Genomic DNA, 13348 nt, shown 5'->3' on the forward strand with positions numbered 1-13348 from the left:
TCTCAGAGTCCCAGTGTTGACAGCACTCTGAAGAAGGTGAAGTACCCTGAGAAGGCGGAATGCTTTCATCACTTGCCGTTATAAAGGTTCAGAATTCAGGCCCTGCAGAACACACTCTAAACATGCTACCCATTTATGAAAATATAATAAGCACATTCACCACCAATAACTTTCACTTTCCTTATGCTATTCTATTTTACTGAATTTTCACATGGAAGTTTTTTTTTTTTTCAAAAAAATACAAGTACAATAATTTAAACCGTACAATTTGAGAATGCTCCATACAGATCCTAACTTTCAAATAGTTTTTCCATTTTCCTTAGAGGAGTTAATGAATCCTTTAATATAATATGAAATAAGAACTCAATCTAGTAGGCAGTATTGTTTTAAAGTTCCAACTATATTATAATTTAACCTTTAAAATACAGAAGTTAGCAGTAAGGACTTAAAGCCTCAAAGATTTCATGCAAAACTATATGAAAACTCCATTAACAATATGACAAGAACCAAAAAATACACAAAAGAAATGCAAATGACTGCTATATTGACATTTAATTTCATAAGAAACAATTATAAATTACAAGACACCAATTTCAACCTATCAACTTAGCATAAGATTAAATAATAATATTAAATATTGGTGATAATGTGATATATGTTTCAGCTATTCAGAAGAGCAGTGAAAACCCTAAAACATGTCTGCCTTACTAGTCAATAATTTCCCTTTTAGCAATTTCACTTTTATACACTCAATAAATATTTAGTGATTATCTATTTTGTCCCAGCCACTGTGTCATGTGTTTAGAAATGTTAGTCATAGATCCTTGTTTTTAAGGAAGTCATAATGTAACGAAGTAACATAAGGGCTACCAGAAATGTGACCAATTTATACACGAAGACGTTCATCGCAGAGTTATAAACTGGGGAGAAAAAACAACACAGAAAAATCCCATTTGCCTAATAGTAGAAAAATATTTAATACATTATGGTATATGGTTAGCTGACATATGGCCATTGAAAATGGCATTTTTGAAGAATATTCAATGACACAGTGAAACGCTAATAGCCTAATTTCAAAAGTAAAATTGGGGCTCTAACACACAATCACAATTTTGAAGAAAAACATAAATGGAAAAAAGACTAGAAGGAAATAAAAAATGTTAATAAAAAACACTTGGCAGAGCAGGCTTATGGGTGGTTTATTTTTTATTATCTATACCATTCCATAATTTTAAATGTTACTGTGTCATAACACACATTTCACAATCAGAAGGGGAAACACGGAGCGTGAAAACTTAAAAAAAGGTCAGGTAGTGAATCTAAGACAAGAGGAATGAATGATAAAGGATGGAAAAAGATGGTGCTAAATGAAAAAGTATATTAATCTTGAAAGACTACATAAATTTTGAGGTAACTGATTATATACATATGTTAATTTAGTTATTAGACTAAGAAAATCACAGAAACAGAGAGGCTAATTGACATTCATCTTACTCTAACCCCAAGTTCTTAGAGAAGTAACAGATCCAGATACCCTCAAAAGTACACACTGTAATAAAACCATATTTTTTTCTTATAAGTCAGAGAGAAGAGTACTAATTGCTTCAAATAGCTCAAAGGTTCTCCAGAGTCGATCTAAGGTCCATACAAGTCACAACATAAACATGTAAAAACACAAAATTAAATTTTTAATCTCATTTGGAATATGCTTTTTAAAAGACCTGGCTTAGGGCGCCTGGGTGGCTCAGTCGTTAAGCGTCTGCCTTCAGCTCAGGTCATGATCCCAGGGTCCTGGGATCAAGTCCCGTGTGGGGCTCCCTGCTCGGCGGGGAGCCTGCTTCTCCCTCTCCCACTCCCCCTGCTTGTGTTCCCTCTCTCACTCTCTGTCAAATAAATAAAAAATAATAATAATAAAAAATAAATAAAAGATCTGGCTTTTTGCTATTGGGGAAATTTATCCAACTGAAATCTAAATCAGTATTACACTACTCCCTCAAAATCAAATGTAACAATTAATTAAAATTGTTTTATAATTTACCATTATAGGAAAGTTTTGTGTGATGTTTCTCTCTGAAAACAGTAATAAATGCTGGCTGATAAGCTACTTTAAACGACTTTCAAACAAATTACTTCACATAACCCCTTGAAAATACAATTTTTAAACTAAAAATATCATTTGTACCTGAAAATTTATTTAATGCATCCTTACTTCCATTTGCTTCTGCTCCTACACGCTTGAACTGTTGTACAATGGCGTTTAATTCAGAAGAGCGCTGAGAGATTCTATGTTCAGCTATTCGAAGACGTTCTTTCAAGGCAAGAAACTCTCGTTGATAAGCAATCAGTTTTTCTAGAAGTAAAACCAAAAGTTTTTAATATATTTTAAAAAAACATAAAACATAACTGTAAGATCAGAAATTTTAAAGTCACATTTTCCAGAAAAAGATATTCACTTATGTATTGATACAGAACTGAAAATAAAAGAGTCCCAACCAGTTATATATAACAAAGCCTCCACTAACTTTTTTTTTTCCTGAGACTTTCTTTAAATTTCTTTTAATTTAAATTCAAGTTAGAAAACATATAGTGTTTTATTAGTTTCAGGGGTAGAATTTAGTGATTCATCAGTTGCATATTACACCCAGTGCTCATTCCATCACGTGCCCTCCTTAATGCCTGTCACCCAGTTACCCAGTCCCCCATGCACCTCCCCTCCAGCAACCCTCAGTTTGCTTCCTATAGTTAAGAGTCTCTTATGGTTTGTCTCCCTCTCTGTTTTTATCTTATTTTTCCTTCCCTTCCCTTATGTTCATCTGTTGCTCTTAATATCTGTAAGAATGCAAGCACTTTCTACTTATCACTTAAGAAATGTAAAGATAGGGAGAAAAGGGAAAAAGTTTTTAGAATTAACACTGCAAGCATAATACTAACATCATTTCTCAAAAGGTTCAAACAATTATAAAGACCTTATCTGTATTAAGAAGACAGAGAGATGAAGTATTGAAACTGATGGTAATATATCTAATATTAAATTACCTCTCTTATAGCATAATTATTTATTTCCATAGGCCGTTTCCTCTGTACTTCCTATTCTGCAAAGATTTCACTAGGCCAGACTTTGGCCAAATTCCTGATTCCTAAAAACCCTATCAGGCAGATGTAAAAAAAAAAAAAAAAGTGGATGACCCCAGTTAAAAGACATCTGTTTTAATTTGAGAGAATCACAGGTCAGGAAATCCTGGTCTAGGAAATAAAAGTGAATTTTATGAGGATAAATGTAGGCATTGAAACCACAGTATCAGACAGCTCAGAGAAACAAAGTGCAGAGTGAGGAGAGGCCTAAGGACAGAACCTGACATCAAAATCTAAGAGACGGTGGAAGAAAAAGCATTCATTAATCTCGATCAGCAATGCTGAAAGATAGCTGAGGCTATGGGAATAGTAGGAGTAATTTCCACAACCTCATTAAACTAAGAGAAACCCAAACAATGGTTTTCAACTTCTGTATCAAGCTGGATAATCCAAGGCTACTATTCTGACATCTAAACAAAACACACTTTAGAAAGACTACTTTTTATCTAATATTATTATCTCTGCATTATTCAAGGATAGACTCAGTAAGAAACAGACTTACAAAAAATAAATCTGCATGTTTCATAAAGCTAGTCTTAAAAACAGGCATTTATGTTGTTCCTTGTCCCTTACACAAAAGCCCACACAGTAAACATCTCTTCAGAATTTTGTGGCAGGGAAAAAAAAAAGTCTGTCCTGCTCAACTGTCATTCTTCCCTATATTGAACAAGGACAGCCATGTAAGCAGCTGTATTCTGCCTTCACTTGCTGGCTGTAGGAGGGAAGGAAGGAGAAAGCAGGCTGTGATTAGGTTAGGCATATAGGGAGCTCTGAGGTGCCAGCAAGGTCCTAATGACGGACCTGGGTGGTGGTCCAATAAAATTCATTATTATGCATTCATAGTTCAGGCACTTGTCCATACGCATAAACTCATTAAATAAATGTCAAAAAGATACTATTCACAAACACAAAACTATAAATAAGCATAGCCTAACAAAAACTATAAAAATTATAACAAGAGATACTCAAGATTCATGCGATTAAAACTACACACCCCTTACTGACCCCTATATTAAGAGTAAATGAAGTCACCTCTTAATCCTAAGTGAGAAGACTCAAATTTGTAAAAAAAAAAAAAGATAAATTCTACCCTAAGTTAAATAATAAATTCAATTCAATACCTTTCAAAAAAAATAATGAAACTTTTTTGGAATATGACTTTTTACATGTGATTCTAAAATTCACCTAGAGGAGAGAATGTATTTAAAACGGAAAAAAAATAATAAAGGGGAACTTGCTCTGAGATCAGAACACACTAGAAGGCTATAGAAATTAAAACAGTGTGGACAAGAGCCAATTACACCAAGCAGGCTGCATCCGAAATCAGCACGAGTGAACGGTCCCTGCAGTTCTTCCCTCTTTATGTGAGCAAGTTAAAATCCTCTCCTGAATACTCACACAGTGCTGAGATTGTGGTTTCTTGACACCATCCCCCCAAAAGAGATTTAGAACTCTCTGGAGAATAAGTTTAAGATGAACCTCAAACAATCTGGTGTAAAGTAAGAAAATGCTATTAAAAAAAAAAACAAACAAAAACAAAAACCATAGGACTTGTCGAAAGGGCACAGCAAAGGTACCTAAGTGGCTCCCAACCAAATTAGGGACACATTTAAGTACAAAATAAATATTGATAATAACAGATGAAGGTGATGGGTTTCTTATAGCAGAGTGCCAAATAATAAACGTAGGAGGAATGATGAATGTTGGGAAGAAATCACCATTTTGCAGCTATCTCAGCAATAACTGATTCAGGCAAGAATCAAAAATGGATGTTAAGACTAGCAGGTCAAAGTGTGCTGAGGAACAGGGTGTGTATGTCACTTCAGAGTATCTCCCTACAAAGTACTCACTAACTTACAAAGGAAAAAAATATGCTAATTGTACCATGGAGAAACCTGGCAGGTATCTTCCTTAAGTGATCAAGTTCACATCAGCAACCAGAAAACAGACACGACATGCCTCCTGATGTGAGGCACAGAGGACATGTCTCATTTGTGTGGCATTCCTGCCAAAAATGCATAATCTAAATCTAATCTCAAGGAAACATCGGACGCATCCAAACTGAGAGACAAGGTACAAAACAAAGAGCTTGTACTGTAAAAAAAATGTCAAGGTCATTGAAGACAAAGGCTTGTGAGGAACTGCCACAGATAAAGAGACTGAAGGAGCCATGACAATTCAATGCAAAGCATGGTCCTGGGCTGAAACCTGGACCAGAAAAACTCAACGCTACAGAGAACATTACTGGGGAAAAAAAATAACAGAATATAGGCTACAGACTAGATATTATGCCAATGTTAAATTTCCTAAATTTGATACTCATACTTAAGTACTTTAGCAGAGTTCCTTGTTCCTAGGAAATAAACATTAAATTAGTCAGGGGTAAAAAGGCATGATTTCTGTAATTTATACCCAAATAGTTCTGAAAAGAAACAAATTATCTACAAATAGAAAGTTTATGGAGGCAAAACAGTCACAACAGGAGAAATGTATCAAAAAGTCATTTTGTACTGCCCTTGTAACTCTTCTTCATTTGAAACTTTTTTTAAAAAATAAGTTTTTAAAAAGTAAGCTGGAGGGCGCGTGGGTGGCTCAGTTGGTTAAGCGACTGCCTTCGGCTCAGGTCATGATCCTGGAGTCCCAGGATCGAGTCCCACATCAGGCTCCCTGCTCAGTGGGGAGTCTGCTTCTCCCTCTGACCCTCTTCCCTCTCGTGCTCTCTGTCTCTCATTCTCTCTCTCAAATAAATAAAATCTTAAAAAAAAAAAAAGTAAGCTGGAAGACTGGATGGTATACAGGTTAGGTCTTTTAGCAGTTCTTGATTGGGAAGGCAGGAATGGACATGAGGGCAGTCTCTGTCCTTCTGTGCATTTTCTTGGTACTTTTTGAAGCCACTTCCCAGAGGCCAGTTTCACCAAGTAGGGAGAGCAACTAGTACTAGCAGAGAAATGTCCCCACCCCTAATTCCAAAACACTGCCCTGCTTTGAGGTGACCTGGCCAGGCTTCTGAAAAGATCCCTTGGGCCCACAGAGTGCTAGATAAAGTCCTAAGTATTTTCTTTCAGCCCAGATGCTAGTGTTGCTGTTAGCCCAAGGCCCACAGCTATGAAAGGGCTCCAAATGGGTCATTTCCCATCTCTCACAGCCATCCCTGGTTTCTAACTCCATCCTTCCATATTAAAAGGGTTCTCTCCATGACATCAGAGCAAGTCCATACTCCCATCTAGAAAGCCATGTCAATGAAAAAGAGTATGTGTGGTAAAGCCCTCAGCTAGACCTGCTAGGAATACCACAGAACGCTGTTGGCTCCGCTCAACAGAAAAGAGTTACATATAATCTCCCTACAGCCCTCCTAGGAGTGCAGTCCATCCTCCGTCATCTACCCAAACACAGGCTCACTAGTGACTTCTAGAATTTTCTCTACCTATATTTCCCATAGTATTACACTGCTCCCTTGAGGAGAGTGATAGGTCATCCCAGAAGTTCAAACTTTAGCATAACAGACAAAAAAAATTCCTTCAAATTAGTGATCACGTGTTTGACAATTCTCTGTTCTCAACATTAGTAACACAATTCTTGTTTTTGCTTTTCTTTAATCATTTCAATCAGTTTCTGTTGGGGGATTGGCAGGAAACTGTGTGGGAACTCTTATACTATCATCTTACTGGGAAATGCCTAGTTTTGTTTGTTTGTTTTTTATTGTAGACCCAATCTAACTTTTTTTAATTGCAGAAAATTATATATCCAGATGAGACAATGAAAGTACAAATCATGTTGCATGAACCTAAGACTCTAAAACATACAAAATTTCCAAAGAAACCACTTTATTTCCCTCAAACAAATAATCAAGCCAGTTTTCCACAGGAAAGTGTACCTATAGGTCCTCAAAGACTTATTAGGTTGAACCAGATGAAATTGCTGATATTTGATTTTTGACAAAAATGTCAATTTCATGTGGTTCAACAATTTAAAAATAACAGCTTTGGACTCAACAATTTAATTTAAAAATGTGTGAACAATATAGATGAAAAATTAACACAAACGAAAAGGTACTAAAAGCTAATACCCAATATGTAATATATAAAAAACAGAGCAAAAACCTTCACTTTTCAAATAGTACCTCTTTATTAGCAAGATGTGGGGATACTATGGAATTCTATGAGCTAACATTAAAAACTGACTTTTTATGTTAAAATTAAAATTACCAAAAATTAAACCCACTTTTAAATTTAATTTTAAAATATATTAAACAATAAAACTCTGGCACCAGGAAGAATGTTGATAAATAATCTGGTTCATCCCTCTGTCCTTTAGTACTACAACAAACTATTTCACACAAATACTTAAATATATATATATACACATATATACACACATACACACATATATATATGTATATATATATGAGTGAGGAGCTCCCTTAGAAATAGATTCCACAATTTAACAAGCTTTACTTTTCAGGAAATCATTGCCTTTGAAAAACATTTCATTTCACATTCATCATTCTTAGACAACTGTTTTTTAAAATAGAAGGCCCAGATGAAATTATGGGCAGGTTCTCATTTAAAAATCTCCTAAAAAACGGGTGCCTGGGTGGCTCAGTCGTTAAGCGTCTGCCTTCGGCTCAGGTCATGATCCCAGGGTCTTGGGATGGAGCCCCGCATTGGGCTTCCTGCTCCACGGGAAGCCTGCTTCCCCCTCCCCCGCTCTCCCTGCTGTGTTCCCTCTGTCGCTGTGTCTCTCTCTGTCAAATAAATAAATAAAATCTTTAAAAAATAAAAAATAAAAATCTCTTAAAAAACAAAAAGAACTGGATTCAGAAAGGATTTAGAAGAACTAGTCTAGAAAAGCCAAAAGACAAGTGAGCAGGACTCCAAATGACTTAGGTTGAATGGAATTTGGACAGACAATTCTAATTAGAATGGATATAGCTAAAAGTTACAAACAAGATGAGGTATTTCATTCTCTAACATTCCTGTGCATAAGAACCACGTGGAAGAAATTGTTAAAACAAAATTCTGGACCTCACCTCCAGAGATTTTGATTCAGTGGGTATGACATGGTACTTAAGAATTTTAAACAAGCAGGGCACCTGGGTGGCTCGGTTGGTTAAGTGTCTGACTCTTAATTTTGCTCACATCATGATCTTAGTATTGTGATATCGAGCCCCACGTTGCGCTCCATGCTGGGTGTGGAGCCTGCATAAGATTCTCTTTCTCCCTCTGCCCCGCCCCACCCCTCTTAAAAAAAATTTTCAGACAAGCTCCAAGGTGATGCTAAGCCATCTGCTTACGGGCAACTGAGATAACCAATACTGTCCTCAAAGTGGGTCTAGACTCAAGCAGCCTAGAAATTTATATAGCTCTGCTCTGCTATCTACTAGCTGCTTCTCCTCTCTCTGGCTTACATGTTAAGGGATCCAGGGACAGAATGTTCAGGACATAATCTTCAAGATTACACTTGGGGCACAGAGGGATTTCAAAATATCCAGTGGACACCTATTTCCAAGGTCCTCTTAAAAATTATGTAGAATTACCAAAATCATTCCCTGTTTCTGGAGTATTCCACTCAGGATCCACCATACAAGCATGGATTAGAAAAAGACCTGCACCTTTCTAAACTCAAAAGGGAAAATGGGGCTCATAGATACACAGAATCATAAACTTTATTTAAATTAAAACAATGAGTAAAATTTCTTTGTTCCCTCACAGAATGTTTTCACTATGCTTACAAAACAGAATCCTACCTAGTGAATGAATACCAGACAAGTTATGGTTGAGAAGTTTTCTGGAATAAAATCACTGTTTTTGAGATGTCCCTTAAGTAATATAATCATTAACAATGTCATTCAAAACAGACTTTCATGTAGAGGTTTAATAAGCTAAAATCTATCCACTGACCTTATAAAGCACAATCCCTTAAGATAATCAAATGATGTTGCATATACCTTCTTAATCTAAATAGCTGCAAGTAATTTTCCTTGATTTCTCCAAGGACAGGGAAATCTCTTTTTAGCAATTATCCTAAAGTCCCAAATTCCATTATCAATAGTGACATGAGACGAAAAAAGCAACAAATTGCATAACTTAGGATGATGCTTACTAGACTATACTTAGCCATATGTTTACAACCATTCTTTACTTTCAAAATATATCAACAATGATTTTATTAAACCTGATTTTTAAAAATTCATCAAGCTATAAGGAGCTCAGAGTACACATTATCAGACAGTTATGAACTCTTTTCCTTGAGTATTTAAAATTATTAGCAGACGTTTTCCAAAGAAGTGCTTTGTTCCCAAAGGAAAAATTGTATCCTAAAAGATGTAACGGTATGTATTTTCCTCATGAAGAATTTCTCAAGACAGAGCATTACATTCTACATTAGAAGCACCTTTGTTTAAAAAGCAGAATACTGACCAACCACTAGCCAGTCCTACACTACAGATAGCCCTGCCAACAAACATCATGTCCTCTTTCTGTGTTGCCCTCGCTAGATCTGGTTATTCCTTTTATGATCTATTTCATGCTTTCTTCTTCCCTCTCTCCTTACTTTCCTCTTGTTTCTTATTTGCCACCTTTCTCTCCTAATACTCTTCTGCAAAACCCTTTTCAAATTCTTCTGTGTTTCTTTCGGAACTTCTCATTTTCGTCCACCAACTTCCCATCTCTCACCTCTTTCTTCTTTCGTATTATTCACACTCCCCCCATCCACCCTGCAATATCCCCACCTTCTCTGCTGTGTTTGTTTTATATTACTGAGGACTTTTTTCTCCAATTGGCATGAGCAGTCCACTTGCCTGGAGACACTAATTTTGTTGTCTTTTGTCTCACTGAAAACAATTGAGAATTTAGGATTTTTCCTTCTTGGAACCACAATGGCCAAAAAAAAAAAGGAAATTGACAGGAAAACATTTCACAAATACTCAATAAATCAGAAAATGAATGTGGAGCGACAGGTAATATCCCTCTAAACTCCAATTACAGATCAAAACAGAGATCCCCCTAGCCTTCCCACTAACTATAATAAAAACCCTAGACATTACATATTACAAATACAAAGATGACTCAAAGGTAGAGAGAAGAAGGCAGATAGAAGGGACAGTGGAACCCAAGAAACAACACAACAGTGAGTTCTCTGAGTCTCTTCTTTTTGCTTCATATATTCCAGATTGAGTACTGGAGAAGCCAGCATCATGGAAACACCACAGGAGCAAATAAAAACATGCCAAGAAAAACTTGCTCTCTCCAGACAAAGGACTAAGGATGGAGCAACCTAGCAAGAGGGAAAACTTTTAAACAATATACACTATATTTCTGACCAAAGACCATGAAAACAACCATGATCCTATCTCCACCCCACTGGTGAAAGCCAACCATGGACTCTAGACCTCCACCCCTGTCCAACTGTAACAAGGCCACACACACACACACACACACACACACACACACACACACACACACACGGGTGATATCAGAAAAGACTGTGCGGGACGTCTGGGTCGTGCAGTCAGTTGAGCATCCAACTCTTGGTTTCAGCTCAGGTCATGATCTCGGGCTCATGAGATCGAGCCCCACAAAAGCCTCCACACCCAGCACGGAGTCTGCTTCAGATTCTCTCTCTCTCTGCCCCTCATGCTCTCTTTCTCTCTAGAATAAATAAATAAGTTAAAAAAAAAGAAAAAAGGAAGACTGTGTGAAGAGGGAGGATTACTTACATTATCCTTCAGCAGTAAGGATTTGCTCCCCAAATGCATTAGCAGTAGAGGCCACACGGAAAACAGTAACAGAGTACTTCCCCTCTGCCAGTCAAAGTTAGTGTCATCAGAGGCCTAATAGGGAACCAATCTCCCACCTCTGCACAACAGGAAGGAGGAGCCCCTTCCCAATGGGTAACAACAGAGACCAAATAAGGAGGATGGACTTCCACCTCACCAGGCAGTAATAAGGTGGCACTCCACCTTCCCCTCCAAATCCAAAAATGGTGTCAGAAAAGATCAGCTAAGGGGCGCCTGGGTGGTTCAGTCGGTTAAGCATCTGACTTCGGCTCAGGTCATGATCTCAGGGTCCTGGGATCGAGCCCCACATGCGTCTCCCTGCTCAGTGGGGTGTCTTCTAGTATCTCTCCCTCTGCCACTTTCCCAAGTTCTCTCTCAAATAAATAAAATCTTTGGAAGGAAAGGAGGGAGGAAGGGAGGGACAGAGGGAGGGAGGGAGGGAGGGAGGGAGGGAAAAGGCCAGCTAAGACTGACAACTTAAACAAGACCCAGAGTCTCATAACGTAATACCCACAATGCCCTAGGTAGCTGAAAATCACCCATCATACTAAGAATCAGGAAAATCTCAACCTGAAAGAGAAAAAACAATCAGTAAATGCCAACACCAAGATGACACAGATGTTGGAATTATCTGATAAAGTTTTTAAAGCAGCCATCATAAAAATGTTACAACAGGCAAATTAAAAAATTGAAAAAAAAAAGAAACCCTATGCAAAGAAATAGAAGACAGAAGTTATAGAAACAAATGAAAATTTTACAACAGAAAATACCATAACTGAAACTTAAAAAATTTAATGTATGGACTAAATAGCAGAATGAAGAAGAAAGAAGAAAGTGTCAGTGAATCTTGAGAAAGACAACCAAAATTGCCCAATCTGAACAACAAAGAGAAAACAGACCAGAAAAAAATTTTTAACAGTCTCAGGACCTTTGAAATTATAACAAAAGATCTAAGATCTAACATTCCTGTCAACAGGATCCCAGAAAGAAAAGACAAAGAGAGTGGGCTGGGAAAAGTATTAGAAAAATAATGGCCAGACTTTCCCAAATTTGGCAGAAGATGTAAACACACATAAGGATGTAAGAAGCTGAGAAAATAACAAAAAAGATAAACCCAAAGAAACCTATGCCAAGAAACAACATAAATGAACTTCAGAAAACTAGAGACAAAGAAAAAATTCTGACAGCAGCCAGAGAGAAATGACACATTATCTACTGGAAAAAAATAATAATAATTTGAATAACTGCAGATTTCTCCTCAGAAATCATGGCAGCCAGAAAGAAATGGCATGACATTTTTCAACTACTGAAAAAAAAAAAAAAAAAAAGAACTATCAACCACAAATTCCACATCTGGCAAAACTATCAAATCAAGAAATTCTCAAAGGAAAACCAATGGAAATTTTCATCAGCAAACCTATGCTAAAAAAAAAAAAAAATGGCTAACAGGAAGTTCTTGAAATGGAAAGGATAAAACAAGGAATCTTGGAACATCAGGAAGGAAGAAAGAACTGAAAGAACAAAAATAGGGTAAACACAAGATTGCCAAATTATGCTTGGTGGCTAAAGCAAAAAGTATAACATTGTCTATGTACGTTCTCAATGTAGAGAAAATATTTTAAAACAATTATAAACTGTGGAGGGTAAAGGGGCTTTCACTCAAACTGATAAAATGCCAATAGCCGTAAACTGCAATAAGATTTATATATATACATAGATATACAGATATTTTATAGATTTTATAGATTTATAGATATTTTAGTGGTTGCTCTAGGTGTCATATATATATGACAGAGCAACCAGTAAAATATCTATACCAAGGGATACACTCAAAATACTACAGATAAATAATAATGCAATGTTTTAAACATTCAAGCAATCCTTAAGCAGTTAGGAAAATGAACAGAGAAACAACAAAAAAAAAGAGGGAATAGTGAATACAAATAAAATGACAAGACTTTATAAAGCCTAACATCATGAATCACATTAAATGTTAGTAGTCTAAAAATACTAGTTAAAAGAGAGATTAGTAGAGTGGATTAAAAATACATAATCCAGGGGTGCCTGGGTGGTGCAGTCGGTTGAGCACCCGACTCTTGGTTTCAGCTCAGGTTCTGATCTCAGGGTTGTGGGATCAAGCCCCACATAGGGCTCCACGCTCAGCGGGGAGTCTGCTGTGACTCTCTCTCCTTCTGCCTCTGCCCCTCCATTCCCACTCTCTCCCTCTCAAAAATTAAAATAAAATCTTTAAAAAAAAATACATAATCCAGTTATATGATCTCTATTCCAGGCCATGGAATCTCACTCAGAAATTAAAAGGAACATGGGGTGCCTAGGTGGCTCAGTCAGTTAAGCGTCTGCCTTCAGCTCAGGTTGTGATCCCAGGGTCCTGGGATTGAGCCCCACATCGGGCTCCCCACTGATCAAGGAGTCTGCTTC

At 36.9% G+C, this 13348-nt stretch overlaps 1 protein-coding gene across 5 annotated transcripts in view; it reads right to left on the reverse strand.

Moving 5' to 3' along the window:
- MGAT4A (alpha-1,3-mannosyl-glycoprotein 4-beta-N-acetylglucosaminyltransferase A) overlaps positions 1–13348 on the reverse strand; it is a 124631-nt gene that overhangs the window by 76451 nt on the left and 34832 nt on the right. For 4 of the 5 annotated variants that reach the window (XM_073897849.1, XM_025868975.2, XM_073897848.1 and 1 more), the window contains exon 3: positions 2183–2350. In XM_073897849.1, coding sequence (XP_073753950.1) covers positions 2183–2350 — 168 coding nt within the window. The remainder of the gene's footprint in view (positions 1–2182; positions 2351–13348) is intronic. The other variant, XM_025868976.2, reaches the window with a different exon arrangement.

Source organism: Callorhinus ursinus, unplaced genomic scaffold (assembly GCF_003265705.2).
Source record: "Callorhinus ursinus isolate GAN/ISIS: 27379988/994484 unplaced genomic scaffold, GSC_fseal_2.0 scaffold10, whole genome shotgun sequence".
Taxonomy (NCBI): Eukaryota; Metazoa; Chordata; class Mammalia; order Carnivora; family Otariidae; genus Callorhinus; species Callorhinus ursinus.